Here is an 18,280-nt window from a genome sequence, read left to right on the forward strand (position 1 = left end):
CTTAAAAAATAAATAATATATTGTAGTTGGTTTTTCACAATGCCATTTCCTGAAAAACTAGGTTCCTTCAATAGAAGAGGAAAAAACACACCAACCTATCAGTCATTCAGTTGATTTCTTAAACACTTTCTTGAAACTTGAATTTTAGCATAGTTGAAGCCAGAGCAGGCAATCCTGCCATTCATCAGTTTATAAATTAAACTAAAGTTACTCAAACTTCAGTAATGATTTAAATGCAAAACTGTTAACAAATTTTCATTAATCTGGATTTTTTTTTACAGAGGAGTTAAAAGAGGAGTTAAAAAATCTAAAATAGAAGACAAAACGGTAACAAAGAACACTGAATGTTTTTTTAAAAGAAGTTTCATATAAATGGAAATAATCTCACTCATTCTTTCTATTAGTTTTGTTTTTCTTTTCTCCACCCAGGTTGACGAACTTTGACACAAAGCCGTCATCACGGCATTGGCAATAACACACACTTCATGTTTTCAGTGAATCAGCTCCTAAGGAAAGTTGTTGTGGTGATTTCTGAAAAGACAAGATATTTTCTGTTTGTACTTTTGATAACGAGACCCTAAAAAGACGCAGGAATGTCTATTTAGTCTTTGTTGCATTTCCTTTTCTTAACCTGGTGACGGGCAGAAAAATCAGCAACAATGAGCTAAAAAAAAACGCCTCGACACACGTCGGCCATTTATGGAAACAAAAGTGCATCTTCATACTCGAGCAGCAGGTTGATCATTTGACATCAACCCGTCATCTTTTTTTAGTGCTGCTGTCACTTAAAAGAGATGCGGCGGCTTGTCCCGAGTTGTTGGAAGATGATCTCAGCCCCGGTTGTGGTTCGGCTGTGAACGCGCAAAACTTCCCTGAAGCCGCTGTTTATGCAGGGCCCCTGCTCTCTCGGAGGAGAGAACCAAAGTTAAATAAATACTCGCTCCATCCTGCCTGCATTAAGGGCCTGCACACATGGCTTTGACGTCAGAGTGACATTAAACAGGGTGGGGTGGCCCAGCTGGCTGTGAGACGTATGTGCACATGCTCCCCCACTCCCACACAGCTTGCCTTCTCCTGTCTTTTCTTCTTGGGAACCTTGACCTGTTTTGTCATTTCCTTCAGTATTTCAATGCGGTCACATTTATTTCATCCAAACTTAAATCGGCAACTTTTCATGCTAGAATAATACATAAATACTGCCAGTTTTGAGACATAAGACCAAGAACGTCACAATTAGCCTGGGTGTTTTTTTTTTTTTTTTTGCACATCTGGTTTTATCCATCCTTCTTACTTTAGTTCTTTACTGCTCCGTCAGAGTAAAACAATATTTCACTGTTATCACATACTCTACTCAGTGAGAGCTGCTCTCCTTTTGCATGTTCCGATTTTTTCACAACAGCAACAGTAGATTTTCTGTTTGTGCGCAAACTAGTCTGAATTTGCTTTTGCATTTGCCCTTCAGTCCCACAACTGGTCTGTCAGCATACCAGCCCTCAGGAATATCAGTGGGATGAGCTCTTCAGAGCTTCGTCAGAGCAACATGATTAGTTGTTGCTCGTAATCTCTCCATTCTGGTCGTTCAGGTTTTGACCTCAACGTGGATTCTTCAGAAGTCTTGTCTGGCTGCCTTCTTTTCAAAAAACTTACTGTTTCGGTCAGTTTTATCCAATTATCTAAATCCATATCATCACATAATTAAAGAATTATCAGTTTTATCGTTCTCACTTGTGATGTGCAGATTTTTAACAAAAAGCTCAAACCCAAACCATCTGGTTTACTCACGCTTGTTCAGGATTTGTGTGTGTGTGTGTGTGTGTGTCTTCTGGTTGTCTTGCTGCCAGCCTCAGAGTTGGAGGATATGCCAACAACAGCATTGCTGTAGTGAGAGAGGCCTAAATCTAAGTAAATAATTTCTCCATTCCATATGAGCGACTATGTATGGGGTAAAAAACTGGATTGGTCTGGACGATTTGATGGAAGGGCTTCTCTGAAGCTTCGCACTATAAAGATAAAGTTCTCCTGGTTCAGTACTGCCATCGAGGAGTACCGGGGTTTTAGGGAGCTGTGGTTGTTTCATACTGTTGTCATTTTGAGTTTCCAGAGAAAATGTGAAATTATGTTTTCTGTCTTTATGAACCACAGAGTAAAACTGTGCTGACCCTCCCCCACCTGTTGCTATGGACTGTCATTCACTGAGCTGAAAGAAGGCTCAGTGTACTCAACTTTAGGTTGTTTTAAACCAATCCAAGTCCAGTGTTTGTTAAGCCGCTGACGGCAGGCCCTACCTGTGCAGATGAACTGAATAATTTGCCAGACTATATCTCACTATGACTTGTACTCTGACTCACGGGAACACAGTGTACTTTTCTGTCTTTGTATTGGAATCAAAATGATAATAATAAAAAAAAGGTAATTATGTTAAATTACCGTATTTTTCAAATTATAAGTCGCTACTTTTTTTCCCACGCTTTGAACCATGCGGCCTATAGACCGATTTGGCTTTTCTGTGGATTTTCCTGCAACCACCAGGGAGTGAATCATTGGAAGTCAAAATTGGAAATAAAATAAGAATGTGCTAATTTTCATTAGAACAACCACATGCTAGCAGCAGGCATGACGGAGAAATGTTTTCAAACTCATATGATGCAGTTTTTAAGTTGAAGGTTATCGATCTGGCACTACAGGAGGGAAATGGAACCGCTGCACATAAAACGTGGTGTGAACAAAACCACAGTTCGGCTTTGGAGACGGAGATAAATCCTTAATAAATCCAGCATGTTGAAAACCGAGAGCGGTGGAGATATCAGCGGATTATAGCCCGGTGCAGTATATAGTCCGGAAAATACGGTAAATAAATTTCCTCCAAGCGTTTTTTTTTTTTTGTAATGCTACCACCCAGAAAGCATTTTACATTGGAGAACGTTGTTGACTTAGAGAGAAGAGGGGAATATCAGATAAGAAGAAACACCACCTCCTCTTCCCTGCAACTTTAGCTGGAATGTTAGTGAAATGTCAGATGCGGGACAAAAGCAAAGCACTAAAGATGTTTTGTAGTTAAAACAATTGGTTTGGAGTCATTCAAAGTTCTCCAGATGCATGAACTTTCACAGACTCTACACCAAAACAAACTTCAAAAAAACGAGTCATGGAGAATAAATGTCAAAAAGTTGCCCTAGACCCCAAATACTGTCTGAGTTAGTTAAACCTTTGTGGTTTGGTCCCAAGAATAGCAGCAACACTTTCCGTTTAGATTCAAAAACTTAGTTTAGTTTCAATCCTTCCTTGCTAATTAAAATGAAAACAGTTTAATTTATAAAAAAAAAACCCAGCCAGTTTTAATTTAGGACCAAACTGCCTCATTATTTCTGCTTACGACCGTACGATGGGTTCTTGAGTAAAACTTTTTTAAAAGCTGTATTTTGTAAACATAAGGCATTATTTGAATTTTGGCCTAATAGAACAAAAAGATGAACTGACTCGAGCTGTTTTTGTGAACTTTCGGAACTATAATTTTTACACATTTTATGAAAAAAAACCAACAAAGCAGTTTAAATTACAATTTTTAAATTTCTAGTTGCTTAAATGTAAAAGAAACTTCACAACAATGCATACATGACAGCAATATTAGTGCCTTTGAGGGAGACACTTGTTTATTCTACATCCAACATGTTAAGAGTCAAAACCAAACAATAACTTTTTCCCCCCAGATGAATTGATCTCTACAGTCAGTGGATACTTAAACTGATCAATGAATGGCACTTTCTCAGTTTTTATGCCATTAAATCACAGGATCAGATTATGTTAAAAAGCAGAAGTATTTTTTTTTTCTTTACGTTGTGAAAATAATTTATCTTGCAAAAATAGAGAGAAAAAGAGTATCGCAGGAGCATGCACACTGCACAAACATAAAAGCTTCATGTCAGTAATTTTGTGGTTTTGCACGTTTTACTGATCCTGGTCAGTTCATGTTCTTGTTGAAACTGTCAGATGTCGTTGGTGGGACAGCTGGTGTCTCATGAACTTCAGGGCAGAGGATTTTCCTCTGCTTGCGTCCACTATCTACTGAAAAACAACGTGCTCCCCCATAGATCCTGCTGGGTTTCAGTCAGCTGAATCTGTGTTTCAGAGAATGTGTTTTGTGACACTTTGACTTCCTGACACCAATTTTAGCTGACTGAAGTTTTTAACAACTAATAATACAAAGTGCATAAAAACACACTTTTTCTATATCTAACCTATGATTTTTCATTAATTATTCACACTGGAAGTGGAGGCGATATGTTGCTTTACAAAGATTTCTAAGCAGAGACCAATTGATTAGACAATTTAGCATCTTCTGTGGATGACGGTGAGGTAAGCATGGATAACATCACCGAGAAGGTGATGTCCTTGTGGTCCCAAACCTTCTTTTCTCCATAGACTGGCTGGCTGAACTGAAAAACCTGCGTTTTAAAGGGTGGCAGCAGAAATAATTACTAAGGCAATGGAAGTTGACTCTGGAAGTGAACCAATAGCAAACCTCTGTGCTGCGTGGCACGTTCCCTATGAAGCAGAGAAATTACACATGAAGTACATCCCTTGAAATGCTGTCTAAAGAGAACGACTGTAACCTCTGTACTTCTGTGACTTGGTTCAGCCTTATGTTTCGTTACTGCGCTTCAGCTCAGCTGATCATCTTCTGTTGGTTGTACCTAATGCGATTTGACCTTTTACAGCCGTGGCCTCACAATTATGGAACAAGATACCATTAAATATTAGACAATCTTCTTTGCTTTTTTTTTAAAACACACTTCTGATAAAAAAAAGGAACCTTGCTGTGTAAATCTTTCAGCCGCCTTCTATTCTGCTACAAGTTGTGCTCTCTCTAATACAAAAGTTTGATCTTGATCATCTTCTTGCATCTCTTTTCCCTGACTTCATTCACACATTGGCATCGCTCACAACAGAGATTGCTGATGTCAGCGTAACGGGTGTGTTCACTGATCCAAAAAAAGATAAGATAGTTTTCAGCTTCCATCCAGCTGGTCACTAGTGCTGATCAAGCTAAAACTCATCCACATCCGTTTAACGGTTGATTTATTGGTGCTTCTCTAAAGTTTTGGCTCATGAAAAAAGTGATTATTTCTTAAAACAGGATTCCCCCCTACCCCCCAATTGAATAATTGTATTTAAATAAAGGATTAGAGTTCTCTAAAAAATTTTGTGAGACTTATCTTTTCTACATTTTCACCAGGAATGCCAGTGAAAGTGAAGGTCGCTGTTTTTGGAAAATACAAAGCCGTATTTTGAAAATGCTGTGCAGTCAGCATTGTCCTCGTCAGGTTTTGCTTCAGCAAATTATTACTGCAAACAAACGGGTGTGGTTTTTCTCGTAGTATTTGGTCTTCCATTCTGACTACACAGGAGTGTTTCGTGGCTGTTTCAGTACCTGATCTTAAATCAGCCGTTCCCCAATGAAGAAGCCGCTAAACGCGTTGAGCGATGGCCGTCCTCTCGACAGATTGACGTCTGTCCAGCTCTCAGGACTTTCCTTGTCATCCCAGGAGGGCTTCAACTTTGACCTCATTCTCCACGCCACCACTGTACCTTACAAACAGTATAACAATAGGCCAGGAAGTCCTGATAGCACATGCAGTGTGGAAAAAGGGTTGTGGCTTTTGTCAGAAGTACAACTAGCAACTTAACTGAAGCCAGTAGTAGTTAAGTGAGAATGGCTCTTCTTGCACGTTACAGCAGAATGTTTAATCACTTTTGAAATAAAATCATATCTGCTAAACAGACTATTTATCCATTTCCCCTGACAGTAGTCGCATGTTTTCCTTCTCCCTGGTGGTTTCCTTCTGTCCCCGAGGACAAAAGGCACAAAGAGCTAAAATAATTATTCAAGTTTAAGAAACTTTGACTCATCACACTCATCTGAAGTCTTCTGTTTCTGGCAGACATGATGCTGTTGGTTTTAGTGTATCCATGTGAGACGCAAGTGTGGTTAAATGTGTTCTTCTGAGGGGAAAAGTGGTTCTCTGCCTACCTTTGACTGCTTCTCCCAGGCAAAGACGATAAATACCTGTGAATACCGCAGTGACAGTTGATGCAGGAGTGAATGACAATAAATCTCTCATATTTTGCCTTTGAAAGCCAGATATAAAGAGGTGTGTGACGTTTTTTTACTCTTTGTAAAACAGACTTCCATGACTATTAGCCAGCGGAGTGAAATAATACAAGGTTTATTTCTCAACCCTTCTGAAAGCAAAAAGACAGTTCACAAGTTTTCTGTTGGCTGCTTGGCAAAAAAAAAAAGAGACGTGAAAGGATTTACTGTTTTCTGCACTTAGTGCGGCATTATAATTTTAAGCTGCTTTAGCTCTGTGTAAGCATATCTTCTCTAGAGCGGTCAGGAGGACTCAAACACATGAGATTCAAAGTCTGTTTCCTCTTCAATTGGAATTTGAGGTCTACAGCTGTTTTTTGTGGGCTCTTGTGATTTAATTTTTTTTTAAAATTACATATACCAGCACTAACATTGGTATGGAATGATATTAGTCTTTTTTTTTACCGTATCGGTCCGATAAATAAGATTGGGTCTATATTATTGACCAATATTTATTCCCATCTTGTTGCTGTTTGTTTCTGAAGGATGATGGGAGGAAGTCGGTCATGTGTTATTTGTTTGGTCATGTGACAGTGATGGTGAGGCACCGCAGGATTGTGGGGAGTTTACCTGAAGCAGAAAGCAGTAGTGAAGCCATTTTTCCCCAAGATGTCATGAGTAGTAAAATATGACATTGGTAAATGACAACTATCAGACATAACAGCCATATTGGTATCAACCCACATTTTCCCAATTAATTCCAGTATTTCCTACAATTGCTCCTTCCTCATCATCTTAATATAATTCTAGGACTTCTGTTTGACATCATAAAATAAACAGTTAAACTACAACCAGCCTATATGTGCTATTTGGAGGAGTGTGTGCCTTTCCCCAGCTGGTAGTCCAGCATATATTGATTTCTATGCATTATCATAGAAAATTGTGGACTGTTCATTCTGGTTGCTTAGTGAATGCCTTTTACTTGCAACTGGCTGCAATGACTTAATGTGCATAGCAGCCAGCCCAGTGTGGCCATGAAGAGGCTGTATGCTCAGGCTGAGGCCAGTGTTGGAAGTTATGCTTTCAAATCTCTGACCCATCTATTTTGTTGCTCATGTCATGGAGAAGACGACGCTCCTGCTAGCAGACACCTACACGCTCCTGATATGCAGCTGTCAGGATAAGCCGCCACAATCCCTCCGTAGCAGCTTTGTACATGCTGCAGACTTTCTAACAAGTCTTCGCTTGTTAGACGGGAAACACACAGCTTTCTTGAAGAACTCCAGGGAAACCTGCCAAGATCATCTGCACTCTGGCCGATTTTTCATATTGTGTTGCGGTCTTAATCCGAAGGCAAAAGGGGCCCAACAGATGGTGCCAGAATTGCCCAAAATAGATGAGAGCTGAGCGATTGAGGGGCGTTCAAGGACTGATGTGAGGCAACGTGAATGTAGGTTGAACCTATCATCAAACTCCATGCAGGATTACGATAGAATCAGATGATTATTTACTTTCATCCTAATCTGCATGAAAAATAATACTCAAATAATCAAAATAAAACCCAAGCTTAAAGTGATAGATTAAAGAGTTCATTTGGTTGGATCTGGTGCCGGATTGTTAAAACTCTGTATATTAGTCTGTGTGTTTCATAGAGAGTGTAGTCTCTTACCCTAATTTTAAGTTTTTCCAATAGGCTTCCCTCAGACTTGTGTAGTGTTTCTGTTGTGATAGAATAAAAGTGATAACTATTCATTACCTCTTTGCAGTCTTTTTTTTAAGTGACTTTATGGCTAGGATTGCATGTCAGAGAAATGGTATTATAGACAGTATTATAGCCCTACAAACAGAAATAGTGCTTTTATAAACATACCCATTTTTAATAGATTGCTTGTATAAATTAAGTGTGATTTTTTTTTTATCACTAAATTGCACATAGTAGCTGCATTAGTTATATTTTCAGCGATTGGAAACATTAGACTCTTAGGACTCTGTTTATGCAAATCTGAGAATAATTACTCGGCATTTTTTACATGCCTCTCTTTACATCAAAGTTTTATTTTGTGTTAATAAACATGGTTATTTACTTACAAAAGCCTTCAAATCTGTTTATCTAAATATATTAAATCAAAAGCCTTCTTCCCGCCAAAATGAGCCGTTGCTAAATTCCTCTGGAGCCAGGTACGAATTGACGTCCTGTATTCTCGAAAACGTGAAACTACCTGTTGTTACATCAGGTGTCTACCTTACCCTTTATGGATAAATAGCAGAAAGTTTCAGGAACAACGTCAACACTGACGATTGTTGTTGTGCGTAGGTATGGCGCATTCACTGATCATCTGAAATAATCCGGGCGGTGGGAGGTAAAAGTTTGAACTAAACCGGGTTGACGGTTCCAACACCCACTCTGTCCATCTCAGTCGCTGTCCTTGGGCAAGACGCTTCACCCGCCTTCCCCGCTGGTCCGGGGGCCAAGTGGCGCCGAATGTATCAAGTCTCTCTTCTGTCAGTCTGACCCAGGGCAACTGGGCTACAATGTAGCTCACCACCATTAACGTGTGAATGTGTGTGTGAATGACTGAATGTAGTGTAGCATGAAGCGCTTTGGGATTCTCTGGACATTGCAACTAAAAAAATTATAAATGAAAGAAAGTAATTCTCACATAAAAATTACAAATTTCTATTGGAGCTTGATTGCTAACTTGATTGTTCTCAGTTTATTTTTTTATCGAAGTTTCGCTGTTCAAGTTTGATGCGATAATATCATCCAATTTATTTAGTTTTTTTTTTTAACTTGTGGAATCAATATATCATCTATAAATAGGTTCAAAAACAACAAATTTGCTTTTCTGTTTATAATGAATGTATATTCTCGCATCCAAAAAAGCACAGTCATTTTTCCTGGGCTGAATAGATGTATTTATATTTGCTAAATGTCAGAATATTTAGAGATATTTTTTTTATTACTTTGTTTACATGCACTAATAATACTATTGGTGCCTTTAAACTGCCTGGTAAGCCCAGATAATGATGTTGCTTAGTTGTCCTCTAAAGTCACATTATTTGAGTTAAATGGAGGCAAACTTCTGAATGTGTTGTAAGGTAACGCCTCAAAAACAAAACAAAATGAAATAAAAAAACCACTTTGAGGCATTACCTCAAAAAATGGTCCTTGTTTTACAAGGACCATTTTCCATGATGTCCTTGCATGACATCATGGAAAATGGATACAAATTTTAGATGCCTTAAGTTGCCACATTCATCTATTCAAACAGTGATATAAAAGTAAAAATGCAGTGAGGCTCCTCAGCCACCATACTGTTTGGTCTGAAACAAGTAGTCAAATTACTCGTGATTGATAATTGAAATAATCGTCGACCAATTTAGAAATCGATTAATCGTTAAATGGAGTATAGAGACTCAAAAAAGGCCATTTGCTGAACAGACAAAACGATCAGAGCTGTAATTAAGTCAAAATTGTACAAAAAGTTTTTATAAATTTTGCATTTTAGATGGAAAAGCTTCTTTGTCTGTAAATATGTTCTGCATATAACTCCTCAAATGCAATTAGTTTAGTTTCACCTGGTTTGAAATCTGAAAAAAAAATCCTCCTTTGTGTACCTTTTGCTATCCATTTATTAACCTAAAGAATAATCAATGGGTTAGTAGTCCGTATTTTTATGTCTGCAGATGCATTTTTGCTACACATGATCAAACGTACACTAAGATGTATAGTTGCATTTTAGGGAATGCCATTTTTATTTTCTTACTCAAAACAGTAATTGAAATATTTGCTTATCTGGACTTTTTTAAATGAATTTCTAATATTGGCTTGAGTGGTTTCATGAATGATCTGAAGAATGTGACAATTTATTTATTTGATGAATCGTCAGACTAAACAATACAATAATCGATTCTGTAATCATTAGTTGAAGCCCTTTATGCTGTTTGGGAAATGAGGTGCATTCAGTGATTTGATTGAGATGTTTTAGTTTGAACTGTGTAATTTAACCCCAGAACAAAAGGGTAGTGGCAGCATCAGCATCTGTGAGTATTCTGCTTCAGGAAGAAAAGCTGCGCTTCTCAAAATGATTGAAATTATGTGGAAAGAACATTAAATGGAAATATTTAATTTCCATTTAATATTTCCATTTAAATGGCACACATTGGTGTTTAAAATGCACAGTGACTCTAATCACAATACCAGATTAATTATAAAGTAAATGGGTTCAAACCCCCAGCAAAGTATCGAGAAGCTTGCAGACAGTAAGGACAAAAAGGGTGTGTGTATGTTTTAGTGAAGGTAAATAATTGGCTTCAACTGTAGATGCGCGCACACACACACGCACACACACACACACACACACGCACAGACACTGCATCTGCCGTTGCTGTTGTGGGCAATCAGGCCCTACGTAAAGCTTTCCAGACTTTCTGAGAACAATACTCACCACCTCTGTGTGTGTGAGATGGAAGTAATCTGTGAATGACGATTCAGTTTGGCTAATGTTTGACTGGGATCCACTTGGTGTGTGTGTGAGAGCGAGAGACTCGTGATGTTTGAAGCTGTCAGCGTTCTTCATCACATGCTCCGTCATATTGCACAGAGGCGACTGGTGAGATGAAGCAGCTGTCCCTGTTTCTGGTCACACCAAGGTCAGCGTGCTTGAAGACATGCATGCAAACATAAACACACGCGCACACACACACACACACACACACACACACACACACACACACACACACACACACACACACACAGAGACACACTTGGAGGAATGTTCCAAGTGTGTCTTTCATTGCTCCTGTGCTGGAAATACTGCTTATTGGATGCTCCGACTATCTGACATTAATCTCTACTCCTTTTTTTTTCTTTTTTGTCTGTCTTCCAGGTGGAGGAGGCAAGAGGAATGGCCGCAGTAAGAAATGGAAGGAGATGCTTAAACTCCCGCACATCAGCCAATGCGAGGAGCTTCGACGAACTATCGGTATGAGCGGCGAGCGCCCGCGGTGTCGTTGGGTTGTCGGGGTGTGTCTGACTTCGGGGAGAAGTTCATGTTGGACTTCCTTCCTGTTTCTCTTCGTCTCCACCCATGGTAACGGGCGGGGAGGCCCGTTGGGGGGGCAGGAAACTGGGCGTGTGCGAGTGAACGTCTGGGGTGGGAGACTATCCGTGTTGAGATGACTGCTCACACGTTAAATCAGAACATGCGGCCTGCTTCCTACTTTTAACACCACAGGTGAATTTGTGGTGCGGCCGGCCCCGTTGGGTTAGATTACAGTGCAACCATCGTGGTGGTTCTGTGGATGCCACACCTCACCAGAGTGTGTGTGTGTGTGTGTGTGTGGTTGTGCGTCACAGCTCTCGCTGCCAAAGATTGCAGGGCTACCCTCCCCCACATGCTCTCATGCCCTCCCTCTTCTCTATCTCCACGTATACCTCCACCACTATCTGCATCTCTCTCTTTCTCTCTCTCTCTCTCTCCTTCAATCTTTTAGCCACTTCAGAGAGGGGCTTAAGAGGAGAGTCGTGGACGGAGAGACCATTTACAGCAGCAGGAGAGATCTTTTGAGGACAGGATGGATAAGAGCGGGCCCGAGTGAAAGGGATGTAGGTGTATATATACTCCCTTTGGTGGTATCTTACTCAGCACTGATTGTGCTTCTTGTCAGCTTTTTCACACAACCCTCACAAAATAACTCGCACAACCCCCTGAATCTGTCGGTTCTCAAGACACCTTAAAGGCAGAATGTGTTCTCGTTCCCATTAGAACTAGAACTTTGACATCCAGATTTGGACTGGAGGTGTGAGTGTGCGCTCCCCAGCTGTAGGAGTTTACATATGTCAGCATTTCATGCACCCTGTTGTGTAATTTCCCTATCGAGTGGAGCACGAGATCAAAACATTCTCCCTTGTGTAATCTAGCTGGTAGACGTGTAGCTATGTGCAAGGATACAGTAAAGCGACTGATAGAAGTGTCTTTGTTGTGTCTCGATAATGTCAGGCGTTTGACCTTAACCTTGACAAGCGACTGGTAGTTTTGGTAAACCCAGATTCCTCTATACGTGCTGCTGCCTCTTTGTCTGCTCGCCTCAGACCTCTGTGCTTCGTTATCTCCATCCATCCAGCTTTTTTTTTTCTGCTGTTCAGTTTTATACAGTAGATATATTTGTCCCGCCAACCAATTAAAATGCCAGCAATTGTTCTTCCTGTAGAAAACGCGTAACTTGGTTCCCAGTACTCACTGACGCTGGGGAAACTTACTCCGCTGAACATGCATACAGGTAGTAGTGAAGGTGTTCAGGTCCTACCTGACAGGTAAGATAAATGTTATTTTCTAGTTCCTGGTGTGCCCCTCTCTTTACTGCTGCCCTGGCCAGCTGTCCATATGGACCATATGAAAAGCCACATTAGACCTGCCACAATAAATCAATTAATCGCGTGATAAATTAAAACTGAAAGCTCAATAATTTCCTTTTGCAGGATGTATCGTTTTTCTCTTTTCTCGTTCTCTTTCTACCAAAACTTCAGTCTGGTATATTGGCCTGAACTAGCTCCTTTTTTTTTTATTATTTATTTATTTTTTTTAAGAATTATTTTGATACAGAAACTTCATAATTCATTTTTATTCATTGTTTCCGTTGTTTTTGTTTTGTTTACTTATTATTTTGGATATTTAAAATGTCTTCCAGTTCCACTGTTAAATATTCATTAAAATTGAGAGTTTATTGATCTTTGAGATGACTTGCTTGCATTATTATGCCATTACCATTATTGTTTTTGAAAATGGTCAACTTATTGTCCAGCAATTTTTGTTTTTGATCGTGACAAGCCCACATCCTTCTTCTAATTTACATTCCAGAGGGTTGGTGAAATGTTGAGAAACCAGTTTTAGAAGTTTCTCTTGCATAGCAGTTCAGAGACGTGGTCATTGCTTAGCTCAGTATGGCGCCTTGCACAAAGTGTTCGCAGGCTTAGATCTTTTTCCGCATTCTGTCACATTGCAATCACACGCTTTAATTTGTCTGCGATCTTATGTGATGCACCAACACAAAAAGTTTGTGCTTTTTTTTTTTTTTTTTTTTTTTTTAAAAAGCAGGGGCTCTGTGTCAACACGTTTGGACTTGTTGGGTCATTCGGCTGCCAGAGGAAAGGAATTTCCTCAAGGCAAATTGGCAAAGTTGTTTGTTTTTATGTAACCCAAAATCATCAAACTAGAAATACACACTGCATTTTTTTTTTTTTTTTTTTTTTTTTATGAAAAAGTGCAGCATGCTTTTGGTGAATGTCTGTCAGCTTTGCACATCTAGACGCTTGGATTTCTGACATTCTCCTTTACAGAATAGCTCAGACTTTATCAGTTATCTTCAATTCACATTTTTTAAGTCTTGCCACAGTTTGTCAATCGATCTCAACTTTTACTGGTCAATTTTAGCATGCTAATTTGCATTGATCTGAAGTATTTCACTGTAACTCTGGCTTTTGGTTTAAGATCATCCTGGCTGGTTTTAGGGTTGTTAATTGGCCACTTTCCACTCTTTAATAACGGCCAGATTTCTGTACTTGTTAAGTATTAGCTGTGCTGTTGACGAGTTTTCCTGCCTGAGCTGTAGGTTTCTGCTGCTCCTCCAGAGTCACCGTGGGCCTCTCGGCTGCTTCCCTTATAATACTGACCTTGTCTCATGCAGCTTATGTGGACGGCCATATCTTGGCTTGCAGCTGTCCCATACTCTCCTTTTCCAAGTGATGGACAGAGCGGTGCTCAGTGAGACGTTCAAGGCTTGGGATACATAGCTTCAAAACCTAGTCCTGCTGTAAATGTAAATCCCTGACCTGTCTGATGTTCTCCTTGGCCACCACGATGCCGTACGTTCACTAATGTTATCTAACAAACCTCGAAGGCCGTCAGAGAACAGCTGGCGCTTTGCTGAGAAAAAATACACAGTAGTGTTATCTAAATTGATGACATTGGGTCTTATCAGAGTAAAGGGAGCTACAACGCACACTTGCCAGATTTTTTGTAAAAAAGAAAAAAAAAGAAACGATGCATAATTTTCCATCTACTTCTCAAAGTAGATGGAAAATTTGCTACTTTGCATTAGTTTATAACAGACTCAATAAAACGCACTGTGATTGTAAAAAGTTGGGGGGTCTGAACACTTTAGCATGTTGCTATAGATGCTCAAAGAACTGTGCGTGCTTGACTGCCATTCATCATCTGACTAACCCACTTCATTTTGAACTAAACTGGAGTTTTAATTAAGTTGAAATTGCCGCTTAATTCAGTGGTAGAGACAAATTACTCAGCCTTGCCTGTGATTGCCCAACCATATAATGCTTCCTTCTCATTTTCCTGTGCGACTCTTGCAGCTTAGTCAGGACTTGGGTGAAGTCTCTATTGCACACAGAGATTTTTATTTTTATTTTTTGAGAAACATTGACAGTAGAGTTAAAATTCAACTGGCTAATTGAAAACAAGACAGAAGCCAATGTTTTTCTTAAGGTCTTGGATCACATAATGATAATATTCATATATGACACAGCATTTATCCAGCAATATTTTCAGCTGATGTTTCTCATCCAACATCCACATTCTCTGTGTCAATCCCAACATGTGTCAGTGGGTGGCTTTTAGAGAAATGACTTGTTTGTAGAAGAAGTTATGAAAACATGCATACTAAAATCATTTGTATATCCTCCAGTGTAATTGTAGCCAGGCTCCAGTTTTCAGTCTACTGCTAAAATGGAAAAAAAAAAAAAAAAACATTAGAAAATTGTAATGGTTGTGCAAGAAGCATCATAGTAAAGACAATGTTGGAAGAAAGCGCACATGATTTAGGGGCCGAGAAGTAAATATTTTCTGATTAGAAGTAAATGCTGGTTTAACACTTTTAATCAGAGTACGGTTTCACTGTTTAGATCTGAATGGATTACCAAAGTTAGCTATATTTACTAAATGTTTGAATAATATAAAAGTATTTTGAAGATAAAATCTTTAGAAACGTATTTCAATTCAGATGTGGCATACATTTAATTAGTATTTGTAGCTACTGAATACTAACACTAAATACTTCTTATTCCTCAGATTGGATTTAATTTTTCTGTGTTCAGTCCACTCTGTAACTAATCTGTGTGATTTTGGGTCATTGTCTATTTAATGACCCACTTGTGTCCAAACTTTAATTTTCTGACTGATGTTTAAAGTTGTTACATCAATATTTCCACATAATGTTTTTCCTCATGATTCCATCTATTTGATGAAAGTTTTCAGTCGCTCCTTGATGTAAAATCACTGCATCGTCATGATGCCGCCACCGCTGTACGTTAGCTGGAATGGTGCAAACTTCCTAATTTATCCTCATGTTACAGCAGCCAATACGGTCACATGTACTCCAATTTTAGTTTCCTTAGACCTTAATCTGTCTCTGAAGATGTCTCTGAAGTTCTTTGTCTCTGAGTTTATATGCAAACTAAAATGTGGATTTTTATTTGATCCTGTCCCTGGATTAATGTCTTTTTTTTTTTTTTAATTGCTGAGTGGCATTCCAGTTCTTGTTTCATTGTGGACAATAACACCATCCTACCCTCTTCGACCAGCATCTTATGATCTTTTGCTTTTGCTCTGGAGTTGATGCCCACCTGAACACTGAATTCATCAACTTCCCAAACAATACAGTGACTCAACATCCTCAAGATGTTTACGGTTGTGTATGATTACTTGACATTATACCTAGAGTACCTGGAGAGAACCCACGCATGCACAGGGAGAACATGGAAACTCCTTGCAGAAATCCTCGGGACCAGAATTCAAAACCAGGACCTTCTTGCTGCAAAGCAATGGTTCTACCTTCTGCCTTGCTGTTCAGGCCTGTACTTAAATTTCAAAATATTAGGAAGCTGATCCGAAACATAAAAGTGTAGGCTCATTTAACGTTGAATAGCTGTGTGTCATACAGTTCCATCCCCATAAGTGCAATAAACTCACTACTGAAACTTTTCTTGCGCGTGCTCTGAGCAGAGCGCTGCAGTTTGCTCTTCGAAAGACCCAACAAATGAATATCTGAATGGTAAATATTTGGTTTCCAGCTGTCACCGCTTTCAGGCCCAGTACGGTCAACAAGTATAAACCTTTGTGATTAAAGCGGTCTTTGTTTTGGGTAAATAGTTACCTCTCTAAGTTTTTCCCTTCTTGTTCTTTTTAAGCATTTAACTGCAGTAGTGAGTGATTTTTTTTCTTTTTTCAACAGTAATTTTCTCCAGTCTGCAGCATGTCGGTGCAACCAGTAAGGAGATCTGCTGCACATCTGAGAATCGGTGCACATTAGGTTGGACGCTGAGTGAAGCCAGGATGAGGAGAAAATATTTCTGAACACAAAAACACCGATGCCGTCTTTTCACAACTACAAATCTTTTCCCATTTTGTACATAGTTTCCCAGCAAACAGTCTGATCATAAACGTGTTTCTCATGCCGCTTATCTATTAGACGATCAATTATAAATGTCATACATAATTTTTTTTTCACATGAGGAGAAGTGCTGTATTGTTTAAACAAATGGCCCTGATTTTTATTATCGTTCAGATTCCCTCTAATAATCTGAGAGGGAATTGCTCATTTTATGCAGACGTGCACAAACCTCCAAAGGATTGTGGTAAAGGATCAAAAGTGAGCATAAAGTGTTCATGGATTTAAAGATGTGTTGGCGAGAACTTTTGCAATTGGATTTAAAATGTTGTGGCTGTCTTGTTTACAAGGAAGTAATAAAAATCTCAAATGGTTTCTTTTTTTTTTTTTAATTCAGTCGTTTGAGAATATTGGATTTCCCACAGTGATGAGGTCTAAAGTGGCGCTGTGAGTTACAAAGAAGAGGACATGATGCTTTTAAAATAAAAGAACTACTGTAAAGAGTTGGTGGGGTTCTTTTGGGGGGTTTTTTATTTTAATTTTTTATTTGTTGCAACTGTCTTTCTTCCTCCCCTTGTTTCTACAAATACACGCATTTGTGTTTTTGTGTTTGCTTTGTGTGTGTGTCTCTGTGTGAGTGTGGATCTGTCCTGACCGTCAGCCAATGCTACAGAGCGACCCGAGTCTTCTTCCTCATTTGGTAAAAGAGGAAATATGAGTCAAATGGACACAATTGGTTCTAATAAGATGTGACCAGCTGCACAGGAAAAAAACCAGACTGACATGCCAACAGAAAACATCAATACAATCTGTCTGATTTGTTTCCAAGGCATGTTGGAAAAAAAAAACCTAATTTGCATGTCTGTCTTTTTCTGTAGGCCTCTTCCAGGGCCGCAGGTGCATAAAGGGCATGCAGACAGCTTCTGCAAATATTAGTGAGAGAATGGGTCACTTTCAGGAAACTGATGTTCAATAGGACGAGTCTGAGTAGTATGACATCTGCCAAGATGGCAGCTTCCATTGTGTCAAATGTAAAGTTCGTTTGAGCGAGGATTATGTGTATTAAGATGATTTGGACAATTTCATAATCCCAACTCTACGGGAACAGTTGAAGATCGTCTCTTTATGTGGCAGAGAGCACAAAGTTATACCTTAAAGACATGGGTGTGTGAGTTTGGTGAGGAAGTTGACTTGTCTTCACAAAGTTCAGACTTTATCTCTATATAACCATTTCTGAATTAATTAGAGCAGAAGCTCAAAGCAAAAACTTTTCCTCCAACATTGGTGCCTGAGCTCACAAATGGACTTCTGGGAGAATGGTCAAATATTCCCATGAACACGGTCATGGGTCTTGAAATGACACAAATGCAACCAGGTTGTAGGAAACCTCTACAGGAGAGTGAGGCTTGTAAAGCTGTGAACTGTGGCCCATTATAACATTAAACACCACAGATCAAAAATGAGACGTCATAAAGTTCATAAACAGATGAATTCAGATAAGAACAGATTATACACTACACTATAGTAATGATATATCCACTACATAACGCTACAGTAGATGATTCTAACTTCCTAGTATGTCTCACAGTGATATTTGAGTTATATTCTCCTGTCAAGACGATACAAGTTTATACTGTCCTCAAACAAACTGCTGTAAATTAGTTCCCGCATACGTTTAATCTTTTTTTTTAAATACTGTAAAAATTCAAACGAGTAATATATTTTGAGACATGGTAAAAGTTATGCATCCATCATGTGGTTTGATAATTCATACAAAATGCTCCATGCTTG

General features: G+C 39.1%; 1 protein-coding gene across 2 annotated transcripts in view; it reads left to right on the plus strand.

Annotated features, from left to right (window-relative positions):
* Nucleotides 1-18,280, plus strand: part of grk4 (G protein-coupled receptor kinase 4) — a 56,431-nt gene that overhangs the window by 12,887 nt on the left and 25,264 nt on the right. For both annotated transcript variants that reach the window (XM_008408554.2, XM_008408546.2), the window contains exon 2: nt 10,978-11,073. In XM_008408554.2, the coding sequence (XP_008406776.1) occupies nt 10,978-11,073 (96 nt within the window). The remainder of the gene's footprint in view (nt 1-10,977; nt 11,074-18,280) is intronic.

This window comes from Poecilia reticulata, linkage group LG1 (genome assembly GCF_000633615.1).
Source record: "Poecilia reticulata strain Guanapo linkage group LG1, Guppy_female_1.0+MT, whole genome shotgun sequence".
Taxonomy (NCBI): domain Eukaryota; kingdom Metazoa; phylum Chordata; class Actinopteri; order Cyprinodontiformes; family Poeciliidae; genus Poecilia; species Poecilia reticulata.